The sequence below is a fragment of the Pseudophryne corroboree genome, chromosome 6, assembly GCF_028390025.1.
Source record: "Pseudophryne corroboree isolate aPseCor3 chromosome 6, aPseCor3.hap2, whole genome shotgun sequence".
NCBI lineage: Eukaryota > Metazoa > Chordata > Amphibia > Anura > Myobatrachidae > Pseudophryne > Pseudophryne corroboree.
In genome coordinates, this window is record NC_086449.1 from 240,086,194 (window position 1) to 240,105,610 (window position 19,417).

Genomic DNA, 19,417 nt, shown 5'->3' on the forward strand with positions numbered 1-19,417 from the left:
GACACACATACAGACTATATAGTATCCACCCCACCCCCCACATTACAGACAGGGTACGCTGACTGCATGTACTTTAGTAGCTCATTGTCCTCTCTCCCTCCCCTCCATGCTGTTGGGCTGCCTGGCAGTGAGTGTCATGTAGTCCCACCCCCGTGCTTCCACTCCGTCCACGGTCCTAGCCAAATGCCGGCACCAGTGTCCAGCGGCACAGCTCAGCACTAGTGATCAGTCAGACTCAAAGTAAACTACAGCTCCTAGCCCTTGGTGCCGGGAGCTCCCAGCAACAAGGGCTGCTGTGAGCTGTAGTTTATGTTGAGTCTGATTACAAGCGATGTGCAGTGTGCTGCTGCCGGACACTGGCTCCGGCACTAATAGACAGTCACCAAGTCTAACAGTACCACTTGGTTCTACCCCCTGGCCATGAATGGCACAGCCGGATGGCGCCCCCTCCTTGCCTGGCGCCCCTGGCGAGTGCCATCCTGGCCAATAGGTAGATACACCCCTGGATAGAGTTTACCCTAGATGTTAATTCAGGACATGTGATATATCAAATCTGTAGGATCCGTTCCAGATGTTGCCCTTGAATAATGTAAAAGTCCAGTAATGGTCCACTATGAAGAGTCTCTTTTATATGATATTAGAGAGTCAAATAACAATTCCATATGCCGCTAGAGGATTAGATAGCGTGTCCCATAAATGAGGAGTACCTCATGCAGTGCGGTGATTGGATGGTACCTCTTTAGGACTCTCTGGATAGCTGGGAGATGATGAGGGCTGGTTCGGATCCAAATAGAGACAGTCCTGCTCCAAAGGATAATGTCTGACGCGTTTCGCTGCATCAACCTTGCAGCTTTTTCCAAGGTATCCTGCGGTGCGAACGGGTCGGAACTGCTCATTCGCGACGCCCGAAATTCGCACAAGCATCGTTGCCCAGCGACAGCCGTCGCCAGGCAACGACCAGAAGAGAGAAAAAAGTGATCTCTAGAGCGATCGCAAGAAGATTGACAGCGGGGAGGCGTTCCAGGGCGGATACTCCCTGTTTTCCGGGCGTGGAGATCCGAATGCAGGCGTTTGGATGGTGGATGTCGGACGTCAATCCCAAGACCTTCGTCGCTGGATCTGTCGCACAGGGTAAGTAAGTCTGACCCTGGTCTTGTTTTGCAGGAAACTTTTTTAGCATAGCAGGGCTGCACAAGCGATCGCAGCCCTGCTATGCTAAAATACACTCCCCCGTAGGCGGCATCAAGTTGATCGCACGAGCAGCAAAAAGTTGCTACGTGCGATCAACTATGAATGAGGGCCATTGTCTCCAAGTTACAGTTATTGACAAGTCCCAATCATCAAGTAACCTGTCTTTACAGATGTCTCCAAGTCCTAGTTATCTTAGTTATGTCAACTGATACCTTTCACTTTTCTTTCTCAAACAACCCTAAGAACAGGTGTTTAGTGGTTCAATATACTTCACAGCTACCAGTGTATGTGAAGGTTGTCACAGTACAGTAATTGTTGCACACTGCCTAGTGACATATTGTGTGTTATGCTACTCTTGCAGCTATGTCTAGCAAAGGCAATGGTCACAAAGAGGCTGCTGCTCTTATGCTGGTCTCATGCAAGTACTGTTCAGCGAGCTTGTCCCCTCAGGAAATTGTACAAGATGGTTTGTGTGCATCTTGCTATATCCCACCTAACCAGCCAGCTCCTGTACAGGACCCCACCTGGGCTTTTTTTTCACTAATACTTGCACAGATGGCTGATCACCGAGCAACCCCCGCAGTGCCCCCCTATGGGATTCCCCAAGCAGGTGCATCCTGCTATACCTGTGCCCCCTCCCTGGGTGTATATGCTCTCTAACTCAGTACAAAGTCTAGCTACTGCTTTTCAAAAGATGCTTGCCCACTAAAGCCACTAGGTGTGCTGTGCCATCCTCAGAGTCTACACAGCTTTCAGAATCTGAGGCGTCATCTGAAGAGGCAGAGGAGGCAGATGTCTCTCTCACTGAGTACCCCTCAGGGGAGGAAGAGTGTCAGTCTACCTTAGATGTGTCTGCACTTGTACAGTAAGGGGACGTCAAATCTATTCTTCAAATAGAAGAGGAGGAGCCCGCTCATCCACCAAAAAAGTCCCAGCTGTTTAAACACCATAAAGTAGTTCAGGCTGAATTTCCTCAGCCTGAGCACCTTACTGAACTCCTGTGTGAAGCTTGGAAAAAGTTTTAGCTGCCAAAACTCCTGGCTTGGTTTTACTTCATTCCAGCTGTTGATTGTGCTAAGTGGAAGGTTCCCCCAGCTGTGGATTCCCATGTGGTACATCTGGTTAAAACCTATACTTTACATATCTCGAGATAGAAAGAAGACTATGGATAGGAGTATTGAAGCCTGTCTTAAATCTGTCTATTCCCTTATAGTAGCTATTACTCTGCCTGCTATGTCCACTGCCTGGGTGGCCAAAGCCATTGAGAACTGGGCAGAGGCTCTGGATGACGGCCTTCCCTCTGATGTTTCTTGGGAATTTATGTCTTACATCACGCATATCAGGGATGCTGCATCCTACCTAGGGAAGTGGTTCTGGATACTAGTTTGCTGCAACCTCGGTGGTAGACCGCCACATCCTCTGACTACGCTCCGGAATTGCGGATACGGATTCTAAGAGGCCCTGGAAATGCTGCCTTCCACTGGATTAATCCTCTTTGGTGCAGAATAGTACAAAATCGTAGCTACTCCGGCAGTTGGCAGCTCTCTTCATCTGCTCCGCTGTCTTGGACCTCTGCCTTTTGGTCTTTTCGCCCCCAAGGCAAAGCTAAAAGACAGTCCTTTCCTTGGCAGTCTGCTTCTACAAATACCTCCAAGCCCAGGACCAAGCATGCCTGGGCTGCCAGACGTCCAACTACCAAATCTGAAGACAAGCCTTTAGCCTGATGGTGCGGGCCTCCTCCTGGGGGATCCCAGGGTGGGAGGCCAACTTCTTCAATGAGCACAGTCCTGGCGCCAGACCACCACAGATGCTTGGGTTCAAGAAGTGATCTCTCACGGGTATGCTGTCTCATTCCAGAGACGCCCTCATAGCAATTATTTTGCACAAGCACCCCATCGGACCTGAACAGGGTCTTGGCCCTCCAGAAGGTCATTCAGTCTTTACTGCAATCAGGAGTAGTGGTTCCAGTCTCTTTGTCACAGCGCGGGGAAGGTTTTTACTCTTCCCTGTTCCTGGTTCAGAAACCCAATGGGTCTCATCTACCTATCCTCAATCTCAAATCCCTCAACAGATATATTAAGGTATCCAGATTTCGTATGGAAACCTTCTGCTCTATTGTCTCGGCTATGGAGCCTGGGGACTTTATGGTATCTCTGGACATTCAGGATGCTTACCTGCATGTATCTATAGCACCCTTCCACCAGCGGTTCCTACGGTTTGCTATCTTCCAGCAGCATTTCCAATTTTAAGCACTACCCTTTGGTCTTTCTACTGCTCCTAGAATCTTTACCAAAATTATGGCTGTTATGGCGATGTGTCATTAGAGCGTCGGAATACCTCCATACCTGGACAACTTGCTGATACTCGCACACTCTTCGGAGGTCCTTCGCCTCCATCCTTAGCTGATCATTGCCTTCCTGCAGAAACAAGGCTGGCTAATCAATTGGAAACAGTCATCCCTTACACCTTCACAAAGGATGTTACATCTGGGAGCTCTCCTGGATTCATAGGTACAAAGGCTCTTTCTGCGAGCAGGCAAAATTTCCACACTACAGCAATGAGTACGCAAGTTGCTTCATAGTCGCCAAATGTCAATCCACGCAAGGTTTGGGGTCCATGGTGTCCACCTTCAACATGATGGAGTACGCCCAGTTCCACTCCAGACCCTTGCAACATCTAATTCTGTCCAGAAGTAACGGACTACCGCAATTGATCAGGTCCCATATGATTGTCCTCTCTCAAAGAGTTCATCTGTCTATATCTTTGTGGCTTCACACATTCCACTTGGACTAGGGTCAAGCCTTCTGGATCCCGGATTGGACTCTCATGACCACCGATGCCAGCCACCGTGGATGTGGGGCAGTATCTGGTCAACACTACTTTGTGGGCCGTTGGACCCCCACTGAAAGTTGCTAACCAGTAAATGTCTTGGAACTTCGAGCTGTCTATCAAACACTCACACTGGCTCGAGACATTCTCCAGGGCAGTCCAGTCCCACAACGCCACTGCAGAGGCCTACATCATCTATAAGGTAGGCAGTCACACTTGGTTGGCAATGCAGGAAGTGGCTCACATTCTCCGGTGGGCTGACTGCCATCTCCCGGGCATCTCAGTGGTGTTCATTCCCTGGATCCTCAACTAAGAAGCAGACTTCTTTAGCCATCACGACGTGCATGCCGGCGAGTGGGCTCTTCACCCACATGTCTTCCAGTGTGGCGTCAACCTCATGGCCTCCTGACACAACCACAAGGTTCCTGTAAGCCATCCTGAACAAGAGAACCTGCAGCAGTCTTCGTGGATGCCGTGACAGTGAGGTGGACCTTCTCTCTGGTGTACCTAATCCCTCCAGTCTCCCTTCTTACTCGTGCCCTTTGGAATTTCAAGCAAGAAGGGGACACCGTCCTGTTGGTAGCTCCGGTCTTTCGCCAGGGGTGTCCTCCGTATTCAGCCTCCCTTTGTCCCTCCTGTGGCTCCGTGGGATTAATCAGTGGTTCTCCAAGCACTTCAGGAGCCTCCGTTTGAACCCCTGGAATCAGCGGACTGGAAATGGCACACAGCGAAGACTTTTTTTTTTCTTTTTTCTGGCTATCGCATCTGCACATAGGGAGTCAGATTTGGGGGTGCTCTCCTGCCGCTATCCCTTTCTAATCTTTCATTGGGACAGGGCTGTTCTTCGAACTCGTCCTGGCTTCCTCCCCAAGGTGGTCTCCCATTTCCATCTTAACAAAGAGTGGTACCAGCCTTCCAATACCCGGACCTCTCAGTGGGAGAGGCCTCCTTGGATGTGGTCCATGCCCTACGGATCTACGTGGATTGTACCAGCTCCATCCTGCAATCTGATTCCCTCTTTGTCGTCTACGGTTTCCACAAGGGGTGTTGGCCAGCTAACAGTCTCTGGCCAGATGGCTTTGCATGACTATATCACAGTCTTAAATGCAGGCTGGCCTCCTTGTGCCAGATACAGTCTCTGCTCATTCTACTCGATCCGTGTGTCCTTCATGGTTAGCCCGCCGTGGTGCATCTGCAGAACAACTGTACAAGGCGTTTACGTGTTCTTCTGTCCACGCCTTTCTTAGGTTCTGTGCATTTGATACATTTGCCTCTCAGGATGCCTCATTTGGATTCTACTCTCAGCTCAGAAGCCCTTGAACAAATGTTGTGGGACATCCCCCATTGTCTTCCCTGTGGAGCCCTATGGACCCTGATGAAGAAAAGGAGAGTTATGGTAGACTTACCCTTGTTAGCTCTCTTTCTTGGAAGTCCACAGGGTGCCCACCCTGACACACCTGGCTTCTAGGGGTTTTTTCTTCTTGGTCACTGGTTCTCTTCTCTGTTGCGTGATACTGTGATTCTTCTGTGTACCAGTCTGTTCTCCTCCTGTCCTGCTCCTGTCTTGGGCTTGTTGATATAACTGAATAGTTTTGGGCTGTGAGCGGGGTATAGGGGGGTGGGGGGGAGGTCCGGAGCATTCTGGGATATGTTACGCCCACCTGCACCCCATTGTCTCTCCTGTGAACTCTATGGACTTCGAAGGAGGGGGGCAGTGGAGCTGGGACTGGTGGCCCAGCGTGGCGTGCAGCACTGAGGGTGTTTAGGGCTATTTTAGGTGAGCGTGCTTTACTATTCTCATATTTTCCTGATGAAAGTGTACATAAAGTCTTTATTTTATTTCTATTGTAATCATGATACAGTCAGACAGTAGTAAAATATTCATAAACACTTTTTTGGTTTTGAGTAAGGTTACATCATTTCATGGCAGCTTAGCATGGTCTCATTCTTATTCTTGGTTTTAGTTGTGCTTGTGTTGTATTATTGTGTAATAATGTCAGTGAATAAAAACAGTATATATTCTGTACTCATCAAATCCATTATTTAATTATGTCTTTGCTAGTTCAAGCTCTATTATCTATTAAAAACGGGCTGGTATTTCCACATAATGTACTGCTTGTTAAGCTGACCACACTGAAGTCATTACATGTTGGGTCTCCCATAGCCAGAATGCTTGGGACCAGAAGTATTTTGGATATATGATTTTTCTGTACCGTATTTTGGAATAATTGCATACCATAATGAGATATCTTGGTAATGGGACCCAAGTCTAAGCACAGACTGCATTTATGTTTCATATACACCTAATATGCACAGCCTGAAGGTAATTTTATATATTTTAATACTTTTGTGAATTAAATAAAGTAAGTTTGTGTACACTGAACCATCAGAAAGCCAAGTTGTCATTATCTCAGTCTTGCGCCAAAAATGTTGTATGTTCAGACAATTCCGTATTTTGGAATTTTGGATATTGGAGACTTGGGGGTATATGCAATTCACGGCGAATCGCGTCAAATTATCGCCGTTTTTAAATTCGACACAATTCGACAGGTGAATTCCGGCAGGTGGCTGCCGGAATTCACCATATTCAATGAAAAACGGATTCGACAGTCCCGCGGGCGAAAAACGGGCGATTTGCCGGATTTTGCCGAGATTTAAAAAAACGGGGAAAAACACGAGAAAAAAAATGGCGTGGGGTCCCCCCTCCAAAGCATAACCAGCCTCGGGCTCTTCGAGCTGGTCCTGGTTCCAAAAATGCGGGGGGGAAATTGGGCAGGGATCCCCCGTATTTTTAAAACCAGCACCGGGCTCTGCGCCTGGTGCTGGTGCAAAAAATACGGGGGACAAAAAGAGTAGGGGTCCCCCGTATTTTTTACACCAGCATCGGGCTCCACTAGCTGGACAGATAATGCCACAGCCGGGGGTCACTTTTATGCAGTGCCCTGCGGCCGTGGCATTAAATATCCAACTAGTCACCCCTGGCCGGGGTACCCTGGGGGAGTGGGGACCCCTTCAATCAAGGGGTCCCCCCCCCCCAGCCACCCAAGGGCCAGGGGTGAAGCCCGAGGCTGTCCCCCCCATCCAATGTCTGCGGATGGGAGGCTGATAGCCTAGAGTAAAATGACAAGAATATTGTTTTTTCCAGAAGAACTACAAGTCCCAGCAAGCCTCCCCCGCAAGCTGGTACTTGGAGAACCACAAGTACCAGCATGCGGGAGAAAAACGGGCCCGCTGGTACCTGTAGTTCTACTGGAAAAAAAATACCCAAATAAAAACAGGACACAGACACCGTGACAGTAAAACTTTATTACACACTGCCGACACACACATACTTACCTATGTTCACACGCCGACATCGGTCCTCTTCTCCATGTAGAATCCACGGATACCTGAAAAGAAAAGATCAATATACTCACCTCAGCCAGGGTCCAGAGATAAATCCACGTACTTGGCAAAAAAAGAAAACGGACACACGGACCACCGGACTGAAAGGGGTCCCATGCTGACACATGAGACCCCTTACCCCGAATGCCGGGACACCACGTGACTCCTGTCACTGAAGTCCCTTCAGCCAATCAGGAAGCGCTACTTCCGTGGCGCTCACCTGATTGGCTGTGCGCTGTCTGTGCTGTGACAGCGCATCGCACAGCTCCGTCCATTATATTCAATGGTGGGAACTTTGCGGCTAGCGGTGAGGTCACCCGCCGGTCAGCGGCTGACCGCGGGTAACCCCACCGCTGACGGCAAAGTTCCCACCATTGAAACTAATGGACGGAGCTGTGCGATGCGCTGTCACAGCACAGACAGCGCACAGCCAATCAGGTGAGCGCCACGGAAGTAGCGCTTCCTGATTGGCTGAAGGGACTGCAGTGACAGGAGTCACGTGGTGTCCCGGCATTCGGGGTAAGGGGTCTCATGTGTCAGCATGGGACCCCTTTCAGTCCGGTGGTCCGTGTGTCCGTTTTCTTTTTTTGCCAAGTACGTGGATTTATCTCTGGACCCTGGCTGAGGTGAGTATATTGATCTTTTCTTTTCAGGTATCCGTGGATTCTACATGGAGAAGAGGACCGATGTCGGCGTGTGAACATAGGTAAGTATGTGTGTGTCGGCAGTGTGTAATAAAGTTTTACTGTCACGGTGTCTGTGTCCTGTTTTTATTTGGGCATTTTTTTCCCAGTAGTACTACAGGTACCAGCGGGCCCGGTTTTCTCCCGCATGCTGGTACTTGTGGTTCTCCAAGTACCAGCTTGCGGGGGAGGCTTGCTGGGACTTGTAGTACTACTGGAAAAAACAATATTCTTGTCATTTTACTCAAGGCTATCAGCCTCCCATCCGCAGCCCTTGGATGGGGGGGACAGCCTCGGGCTTCACCCCTGGCCCTTGGGTGGCTGGGGGGGGGGGACCCCTTGATTGAAGGGGTCCCCACTCCCCCAGGGTACCCCGGCCAGGGGTGACTAGTTGGATATTTAATGCCACGGCCGCAGGGCACTGTATAAAAGTGACCCCCGGCTGTGGCATTATCTGTCCAGCTAGTGGAGCCCGATGCTGGTGTGAAAAATACGGGGGACCCCTGCTGGTTTTGTCCCCCGTATTTTTTGCACCAGCACCAGGCGCAGAGCCCGGTGCTGGTTTTAAAAATACGGGGGATCCCTGCCCAATTTTTCCCCGCATTTTTAGAACCAGGACCAGCTCGAAGAGCCCGAGGCTGGTTATGCTTTGGAGGGGGGACCCCACGCCATTTTTTTTTTTTATTTTACCGTTCCAGCACTAAAAAAAAAAAAAAAATTATTTTAAAAAATATATAAATAATACTTGTGCCTCCAAAAAAAAAAAAAAAAAAGTACCTAATCCCTTCTAATATAAATAGATATACTATTCCCAAAAAAAAAAACACCAAAAAAAACATGTTTAAATTTTTTTTATTGTTTTCACCCTCCAAAGTGTGGCGGATTGAAAATGACGAATTTACTGTCTAAAAGCACTGCTGTCGAATTTCCAAACTTGAATTGAATATGCTTTTGTCGAATTGCAGCACTTGTATCATTGCAGAAAAGTCGAATTTGCAAAAAGTCGAATTTCAAAAAGTCGAATTTTGAAAGTCCGTTTTTTTGACGGAAAGCACTGAATTGCATTGACGATTTATTTATTTTTGGCGAAAATGACCCGAAATTCGACAATTTCGGAAATTCGACCGCAATTGCATATACCCCATAGCCTATATACATTTATGTATATTTATCGTTAGAGCACAGAACATTACTCTGTGCCATTGACCAAAAATACAGCAGGCAATGTTCATTGTCCATCCATCATTTGCTAAAATTACAGATTCTAGTTATGGTAGTCTATTAATTTATTTTGTTTCTGCAGCGGGGCACACAGTGTTCCACAGGGAATACATTGGGGTGTAGAGATGGATCTTGATCCAGAGGCAACAACAGGCGAAAGCTTTAGACTGTCCCAGAATGCATTGTTGGGCCTCCTCTATTACCCCGCCTCCAGGCACTGTGAGCTCAGTTTTAGAGTTGGTGCCTGCATGAAGCACGTCACTTAATAGGGGGGCTGCGCTAGGCAGCCCTGAAAAAGCTTTTTAGAAGACTTCAAGGGCTGCAGCACTTCACATGTCAGTGTGAAATACTGTGCTGCGGCTCCATCACCTCCCCAGCGGCATTGCATACTCCCACTGGCTCTGTTCCCGGGTACTTGCGACGGAGACACTCCGGTTCCTAGGCACACCACCGCAGATGCTCTCCTGCTTCACGTGGCTGCTACTAAGGGAGGAGGTAAGAGGGTCCCCCAGGCGGGACCCGCCATTAAATCGCATTCCGGTCACGGTTTAAGGAGACGAACAGCGACGCTGGTGTGGACACTGTGACAGAGCAGGGACCCCACTATGTCCACCAGGGCATGGGAGCACAGGTCGGATAGTAAAATATCCACTTTAATAAGGCTCCATAGTACTCGGTGGTGAGGACCAGCATAGGGGAAAAGGCGCTTGACCTGTAGCCCCTCCCCCAGCTCCGAATGCCATCTACTGCTGGTGTTCCCGCCCTGGAGCTGCTTCACACTCTCCCTCACTCCCTGACTGAGACTCTGGGCACCATCTTCTCACAATAGCTGCAACTGGTCTCCGGGACAGCAGGGCAATGTCTCCTCTCTAAATCTGCCTGATTCATCAGTGCTGTGATTTAATAGACGCATAAGTATTCTACATGTAATTTTAAGACCATGTTAGTTAAGAATAAGTGTTTATCTACCAGAATATATAGTACGAGTATTCTGCTATATACATCCGGTCTCGGACTGCGCATTGGTGTGTGTGTGTGTGTGTGTATCCATTCTGTACCCTGAGGTACTAGGTGTGTCAGGGTCTAATATCTAGTGCTGCGCAGTATTCACAGTTAAGTGTATTCTACTGTGTATTTCAGTCACCTCATACCGCATTTATTCTCAGTTTGTGTCCTGTATATACTGTCACATAAATAGGGGAATTATTTGCAGGTATTGTATTTGTCTGGCTGTGTCGTACTCTTCCGCTCTAGGGTTACATTCACTATAATGTCTACCACAAAGAGCGGGAAATCCACGGACGCTCCTGCATCATGCAGCACATACAACAAGGATTTGCCTGAGGAGGAAGTTTCGAAGGATGGTCTGTGTGATATGTGCCATACATCTCCCAGTCAGCCCACTGCTCCTGTAGCCAATCAGGAGCCACCTTGAGCGGCGTTCTCTACTATGCTTAATACGCTTGTGACACGCCTTCCGCCCCCTTTGGAACCTCCTGTGCCATTGCAGCCTCATATTGTCCCTGTGGTAAACCCGCCCTGGGCGGATGCTCTGTCTACCCAGATACAACAATTGAATCAATCTTTGGTTAGACAAAAACCTACCCCACGTCCCTCTGGGGTCAAGGGGTCATCTAAGTTGGCCTCTTCCTCCTCACAATCCAATAATATCTCAGATGATACTTCTTATAAAGATGGGGAGTATACTGATCTGTCAGACACTGATACAGTTGCTTCTGACGAGGACCTACAACTCAGGTTGATGTCCCTGATCTATTGGAGGCAATAAAGCTGATTCTACAAATCGATGATGATGTAAATCCCACTACTGCGTCTAAGAAACTTGATAAGTTTAAACATCAGAAGGTAGCTAAAGTAATCTTACCACATTCTGACCATTTAGTAGACATACGTCAGGAACCCTGGTCTTCTTCAGAAAAGAAATTCTCCCTGTCTAAAAAGATGCTAGCTCGTTATCCTCTCCCTGCTGAGTTGTGTAACAAGTGGGAAAATTCACCGCCGGTGGATTCCCATGTCACCCGTCTTGTGGTGTCATCTACTCTGCCTGTCACCACTGTCACCTCACTGAAGGAACCAACAGATAAGCGTGTGGAGGGATGCCTGAAGTCTATTTACTCCCTTACAGATGCTGTACATAGACCCACTATGGCAGCCTCCTGGGCCGCAAAAGGAATTGAAGCATGGGTTCAGGCAATAGAGGATGAGCTGCCTCAGGATATATCTGACACTGCCAGACAATATCTGTCTCCTATTCCCACCGCCTCCCAATATATTTAGGAAGAGTCCTCTGAGGCAGGTGTAATGGCGGCCAAGGCGTCGACTACGTCCATGCTGACTCACCGAATTCTGTGGTTGAGGTCATGGAAGGTGGACCTGGACTCCAAAAAGACCTTAGAGGTACTTCCTTTTAAGGGAGACATCCTATTTGGGGAAGATCTGAATAAGATCGTGACTGCCTTAGCGGCTGCTAAGACTGCATTTCTCCCGAATACTAATTCTTCTGCACAGACCTGGCCAGACTGGCTTTGACGGCATGGCTCTTGAAGCTTCACTCCTGAGGGCCAAAGACTTCTCCGAGGTGGTAATCCAAACTATGCTAAAGGCTTGCAGACCGGCTTCTGCACAGATTTATTATAGGGTCTGGAATTCTTACTTAACCTGGTGTGCTGCTAAGAATTACGATGCTTTCAAGTTTAGTACTTCCAGACGTCTGGCCTTTTTTGCAACAAGGCCTGGATTTAGGACTTCGTTTGGCCTCCCTCAAGGTTCACATATCTGCCTTGTCGATGTGGTATCAGAGAAAAATTGCGTCTATACATGACGTTCATACATTCACTCAGGGCGTACTACCGATTCAGCCTCCCTATGTACCTCCTGTGGCTCCATGGGATTTTTCTGTTGTCCTGAATGCCCTGCAAGAGTCTCCATTTGAACCCCTTGAGTCATTGGACCTTAAATGGCTCACAGCCAAGGTCCTGTTTCTGCAGGCTATTGCCTCTGCTAGAAGGGTGTCAGACTTAGGCGCTTTTTCCTGTCATCCACCCTTTTTGATATTTCATCGTGACCGAGCAGTTCTTAGAACTCACCCTGGTTATTTACCTAAGGTGGTGTCATCTTTTCACCTTAATCAAGAGATTATGGTTCCAGCCTTCATCTCTTCTGAATTGTCCTCCAAAGAACGGTCTTTGGATGTGTTACGAGCTCTATGTATATATGTGGAGAGGACTGTCTCTATCAGGAGGTCAGATACCCTATTTGTACTGTTTGGTTTCCACAAATGTGGCTGGCCTGCGAATAAGCAGTCCTTGGCCAGATTGATTAGAATTATGATTGCACAAGCTTATGCGCAGGCTGGACTCCAAGCTACTATTAAAGTCCATTCTTCTCAGTCTGTTGGACCCTCTTGGGTGGCCCGGCATGGCGCGTCCGCAGAACAATTGTGCAAGGTGGCTACGTGGTCCTCAGTGAACACGTTTATTAGGTTGTATGCCTTTGATACTTCCGCTTCCCAGGATGCTTCCTTTGGACACCGGGTTCTCCTACCCGCTAAGGTGCGTCCCCTGCCTTGAGGAACTGCTTTAGGACATCCCCGATGTATTCCCTGTGGAATACAGTATACCCCGCTGCAGAAAAGGAGATTTATGGTAGATTTACCATGGTTAAATCTTTCTGCAAGGTACACTGGGTTCCACAGGGCGCCCACCCTGACGCTCTTAACTTCTTTGGGTTTGTATGGCATTAACTGCTAGTCCCTTCTCCTGTCGTGAGAACGTGGTTCTATGTGACTGTCATCTGCCTTCTCTTTTACCTGCTTCTGCATTGGACTGGTTAACAAAACTGAGCTCACAGTGCTTGGAGGCGGGGTCATAGAGGAGGCCACGCAATGCATTCTGGGACAGTCTAAAGCTTTAGCCTGTTGGTGCCTTTGGATCAAGATCCATCTCTACATCCCAATGTATTCCCTGTGGAACCCAGTGTACCTCGCAGGAAGAGATTTAACCATGGTAAGTGTACCATAAATCTCCTTTTTTAATAAGTGGTCATGAACAGCTGACAGCTCCTAAGGGCATCGCATTTCTGGTGAATACAAAACTGCTGTGAGCACAGAGGCCCAAATGTATGAAGCCTTAACAAGAGATAAAGTGGAGACGGATAAAGTGTGATAAATGACCAGCCAATCCGCTTCCTAACTGTAATTTTTCAAACTCTGCCTGTGGCATCACAGTTAGGAAGCTGATTGGCTGGTACTTTATGACTCTTTATCCGTCTCCACTTTATCTCTAGGTATGGCTTAATACTTTTAGGCCAGAATTTGAGAAGTTTGTTTCATTTATAAGTGGATATGATAGCACAATTATCCCATATTAAATTGGCAGGAGCCGCTGTGTAGACTTTGTGGTGGCAAATAAAAGTTAATAATAAACACAACTCTGTTCTGCACCTTACACTATTACCTCTGCTTTCTTCCATACGTCTCCTCCTATGCTGACACTGCTGGTGTCACGCACTTTAATCTGTGCTATTGTAAACATATTTGTGATCTGAGTGGCTACAGGATGCTCGATCCTCACCAATACAGCCAGCTGCTTGGACAGTAATCAGGTTGTAAATTAGAAATCCTATGAACAGGCCATTGAGAATACTATCCTTCAATTTCCTAGATGTCCTCACCCTGTTACCTTAGCAGGGATGTTAGAGATGGGCGTTTCTTACCTGCCGGTGAACCAAAACTGGGAGAAATATCTTGATGAGGCTCAGATAACATACGAGGAGCTACAGAAGGAGATGAAGAAATCCCTCATGAACTTGGCCAATGATGCCTGCCAGCTGCTCTTTGATGATGTGTATGTAACTGATGTGTCACATGAGTACAAATGTGTTTCTTCTTTCCTGCAGCACAGAACGCAGTATAAGCTAACTGTAAAATGCAGATTCCAACATTCCGGTGTATGATGCTGTAGAAGTGTGAAAGTACGGGACATAAGTGGATGAGAAAAATGGCCATCATTGTAGCATATAGGCTCTGTCTATTCAGAACAGCGTGTTTGCCAATGTCGGTTTAGTGTTCCTGGGTTTGGCTTTATAAACTTTCCCTGTGTCTATGTAACGCTCCCTACACCTTCTTTAGATATACATATATATATATATATATATATATATATATATATATATATATACACTGCTCAAAAGAATAAAGGGAACACTAAAATAACACATCCTAGATCTGAATGAATGAAATATTCTTATTAAATACTTTGTTCTTTACATAGTTGAATGTGCTGACAACAAAATCACACAAAAATTATCAATGGAAATCAAATTTATTAACCCATGGAGGTCTGGATTTGGAGTCACACTCAAAATTAAAGTGGAAAAACACACTACAGGCTGATCCAACTTTGATGTAATGTCCTTAAAACAAGTCAAAATGAGGCTCAGTAGTGTGTGTGGCCTCCACGTGCCTGTATGACCTCCTTACAATGCCTGGGCATGCTCCTGATGAGGTGGCGGATGGTCTCCTGAGGGATCTCCTCCCAGACCTGGACTAAAGCATCCGCCAACTCCTTGACAGTTGGTGGATGGAGCGAGACATGATGTCCCAGATGTGCTCAATTGGATTCAGGTCTGGGGAACGGGCGGGCCAGTCCATAGCATCAATGCCTTCGTCTTGCAGGAACTGCTGACACACTCCAGCCACATGAGGTCTAGCATTGTCTTGCATTAGGAGGAACCCAGGGCCAACCGCACCAGCATATGGTCTCACAAGGGGTCTGAGGATCTCATCTCGGTACCTAATGGCAGTCAGGCTACCTCTGGCGAGCACATGGAGGGCTGTGCGGCCCCCCAAAGAAATGCCACCCCACACCATTACTGACCCACTGCCAAACCGGTCATGCTGGAGGATGTTGCAGGCAGCAGAACGTTCTCCTTGGCGTCTCCAGACTCTGTCACGTCTGTTACATGTCCTCAGTGAGAACCTGCTTTCATCGGTGAAGAGCACAGGGCGCCAGTGGTGAATTTGACAATCTTGGTGTTCTCTGGCAAATGCCAAACGTCCTGCACGGTGTTGGGCTGTAAGCACAACCCCCACCTGTGGACGTCGGGCCCTCATATCACCCTCATGGAGTCTGTTTCTGATCGTTTGAGTAGACACATGCACATTTGTGGCTTGCTGGAGGTCATTTTGCAGGGCTCTGGCAGTGCTCCTCCTGTTCCTCCTTGCACAAAGGCGGAGGTAGCGGTCCTGCTACTGGGATGTTGCCCTCCTACGGCCTCCTCCACGTCTCCTGATGTACTGGCCTGTCTCCTGGTAGCGCCTCCATGCTTTGGACACTACGCTGACAGACACAGCAAACCTTCTTGCCACAGCTCGCATTGATGTGCCATCCTGGATGAGCTGCACTACCTGAGCCACTTGTGTGGGTTGTAGACTCCGTCTCATGCTACCACTAGATTGAAAGCACCGCCAGCTTTCAAAAGTGACCAAAACATCAGCCATAAAGCATAGGATCTGAGAAGTGGTCTGTGGACACCACCTGCAGAACAACTCCTTTATTGGGGGTGTCTTGCTAATTGCCTATAATTCCCACCTGTTGTCTATTCCATTTGCACAACAGCATGTGAAATTGGTTGTCAATCAGTGTTGCTTCCTAAGTGGACAGTTTGATTTCACAGAAGTGTGATTGACTTGGAGTTACAGTGTGTTGTTTAAGTGTTCCCTTTATTTTTTTGAGCAGTGTATATACATTACTGTTACAAAAGTTCTACAAAACATCATGATCCCAAGTTGTTTTATAAATGTGTAGGTGGCTATACAAGTTCATGAAGCTGTACTTCTGCAGGATACTCCCAAATCTGTTATATAACCGCTTGCTGTGTCAGTCTAGCAGCTGTGCAGTATCAGCTGAGTGGAGGCCCAGTCCCACCCTCCACTCATGGCTCTGATGGCATGGACATATCCTCTCTTCCCCCTAGTAAACTGCGTCTCCCCCATGGGAGAATGTCCGAGCCAGGAGATCCCCTTCCAACTCCCATTGAATATAGTACCAAACAAGGGAGGGAAGAGAGGTAGAGACTTGGCAGTGAGAGAGAGAGGGATGGGGGAAAGAGAGAGATGAGCGGAGAAGCGAGATTGGGTGGGGGGGGGGGGGAGAGTTGTGAGGAGAGTAAGAGGGGGATTGTTGAAAGAGGGTGAGAAAGATGATAAGGTTGGAGAGAGAACCAAAACAACTGCCACCAGGCCAGGAACAATAGCTAGTGACCAGGCAAACTACCGGGCAATTAGTTGAAAGAAATCGGATACTTTTTTTTTTTTTTTAATTCTATATATAAATAGTTTTTTTATTTCACTACTGTTAATTGTTTGGATTGCACTACTATATGTGGTCTTTGTAATATTGCTTTATGTCATTGGGTGAAAAATGTTCTTACCTTTTTTTTTTAAAATAACTTAAATTACTGAATTATTTGTCTTTCCATCCGAGCCGGCCCTAACCAATATGATGCTCTAGCCAAGATTTTGGCTGGTGCCCCCTATCACTGACGCTAGTTCCATCTGACCAGCACCCCTCTCCCAGAAGCACAGATCACAGCAGCAGCCAGCAACACCCATCACTCCTTACCCAGCCAGCACCCCTCACTCCTACATGCTCAAAATAATCACTCTTAAGAGCTGCCAGGATGCCTGTGACGCTGATTGATGAAGCACAATGTAAGAATGTAGATGGCGTGCATCTGACACTGCAGTTGTTTCCCGACTCCTAGTACTTTCTGCGCTTGGTGGTTGGCAGGCTGCAGGCAGTCAGTGCAGCCTGCTGGACTCTACAAAGGCCAATGGGAGGAGCTGCTGTGACTGGGCATGCCGCATGGGAGGAGGAGCTGCTGTGGCTGGGTATGCGTAGCAGCCCTCCAGAGTCCAGCAGGCATTTTAGTTGCTGCCCGCTGTCAGCCTCCCCACTGTATGTGGAGATGCCCGATCAGAGTTGAGCTCCGATCATGGTTTCCAGAGCCACCGCCGTCCACGTGTCTGGTGCCCTAAACCGCAACCATCCCTTGGGCCAGCCTGACACTGCCCACTGTTAGCTGACATTGGGCCTTATTCAGTAGAGGATACTGTGGTCCATTTAGTACCATGGGGTATAGACTGGTCCACTAGGAGCCATGGGCACTTTAAGAATTTGTTAGTGTGGGCTGGCTTCTCCCTCTGTGCCCCTCCTACCAGACTCAGTCTAGGAAACTGTACCCGAGGAGACGAACATACTTTGAGAGAAGGATAGTGGTGACATTCCGAACCAGCACACACAAGAGGAAAGCCAAGCTAACCAAACTTGAAACAGGAACAGCAACGGCTGAACCAACATTACTTAACCAAGTAACAGTGCAGGAAGAACGAACCACTGGGTGGGCGCCCAGTACCCTCTACGGACTACAAGAAAAGTATTTACCGGTAGGTAATTAAAATCCTATTTTCTCTTACATCCTAGAGGATACTGGAGTCCATTTAGTACCATGGGGATGTACCAAAGCTCCCAAACTGGGTGGGAGAGTGCTAAGGTTCCTGCAGAACTGATTGACCAAACTGAAGGTCCTCAGAGGCCAAAGTATCGAACTTGTAGAACTTGGCAAACGTGTTCGAACCTGACCCAGTAGCTGCTCGGCAGAGCTGTAAGCCGAGACACCCCGGGCAGCCGCCCAGGAAGAACCCACCGACCAAGTAGAGTGGGCCTGTACAGATTTTGGACATGGCTAACCTGCCGTGGAATAAGCATGCTGGATAGTAAGTCTGATCCAGCGTGCAATTGTCTGCTTTGAAGCAGGACACCCAATCTTACTGGGATCATAAAGAAAAAACAGCGAGTCCGTTTTTCTGTGACGAGCTGTTCTTTTCACATACACCTTCAAAGCCCTCACAACATCCAAAGACTTTGAAGTAGCAGAGGTGTCGGTGACGACCGACACCACAATAGGTTGGTTGCTGTGATATGCGGACACCACTTTAGGAAGAAATTGCTGACGAGTTCTGAGTTCAGCTCTGTCCTCATGGAAAATTAAATAGGGACTTTTGTGATACAAAGCCCCCAGCTCCGACACACGTCTTGCTGAAGCCAAGGCCAACAGCGTGACGTTCTTCCACGTAAGATATTTTACGTCCACCTCCTGTAACGGTTCAAACCAGTCCGATTGGAGGAACTGCAGCACCACATTGAGATCCCAAGGTGCCGTGGGAGGCACAAAGGGAGGTTGGATGTGCAGAACACCTTTCAAGAACGTCTGGACCTCAGGGAGAGAAGCCGCCAATTGTTTCTGAAAGAAAACGGACTAGGCCGAAATCTGGACTTTTATGGAGCCCAGACGCAGGCCCACATCCATGCCTGCCTGCAGAAGAAGCAGGTAACGTCCCAGAGGAAATTCCACCGCAGAATAATTTCTGCTCTCACACCAAGAGACGTATTTCTTCCAAATATGATGGTAATTCTTAAACGTTACCCACTTCCTGGCTTGGATCATAGGGGGTAATTCTGAGTTGATCGCAGCAGCAAATATGTTAGCAAATGGGCAAAACCATGTTCACTGCAGGTGGGCAGATATAACATTTGCAGAGAGAGTTAGATTTGGGTGGGGTGTGTTCAAACTGAAATCTAACTTGCAGTGTAAAAATCAAGCAGCCAGTATTTACCCTGTACAGAAACAAAATAATCCACCCAAATCTAACTCTCTCTGCACATGTTATATCTGCCACACCTGCAGTGCACATGGTTTTGCCCAATTGCTAACAAACTTGCTGCTGCGATCAACTTGGAATTACCCCCATAGTCGGGATAACCTTTTTAGGGATCCCACTCATGGCTAGAATCAGTCGTTCAACTTCCATGCCATCAAACGTAGCCGCGGTAAGTCCTGATAGATGAACAGGCTCTTCGAGGAGCATCTCCAGAAGGTCCGCGTACCAGGCCCTTCTTGGCCAGTACGGAGCAATGAGTATTGCTGGACTCTCTTCCCTTTTTTTATTCGCTTTAGAATTCTTGGGATCAGAGAAAGTGGAGGAAACACGTACACCATCTGATAGACCCATGGAATTGTCAGGGCGT

At 47.9% G+C, this 19,417-nt stretch overlaps 1 protein-coding gene across 3 annotated transcripts in view; it reads left to right on the top strand.

Annotated features, from left to right (window-relative positions):
- POLG (DNA polymerase gamma, catalytic subunit) overlaps positions 1–19,417 on the top strand; it is a 286,215-nt gene that overhangs the window by 111,846 nt on the left and 154,952 nt on the right. For 2 of the 3 annotated variants that reach the window (XM_063925790.1, XM_063925791.1), the window contains exon 7: positions 13,991–14,173. The exons of the other annotated variant lie outside the window; for it this stretch is intronic. In XM_063925790.1, the coding sequence (XP_063781860.1) occupies positions 13,991–14,173 (183 nt within the window). The remainder of the gene's footprint in view (positions 1–13,990; positions 14,174–19,417) is intronic. 3 annotated transcript variants of the gene reach the window in all.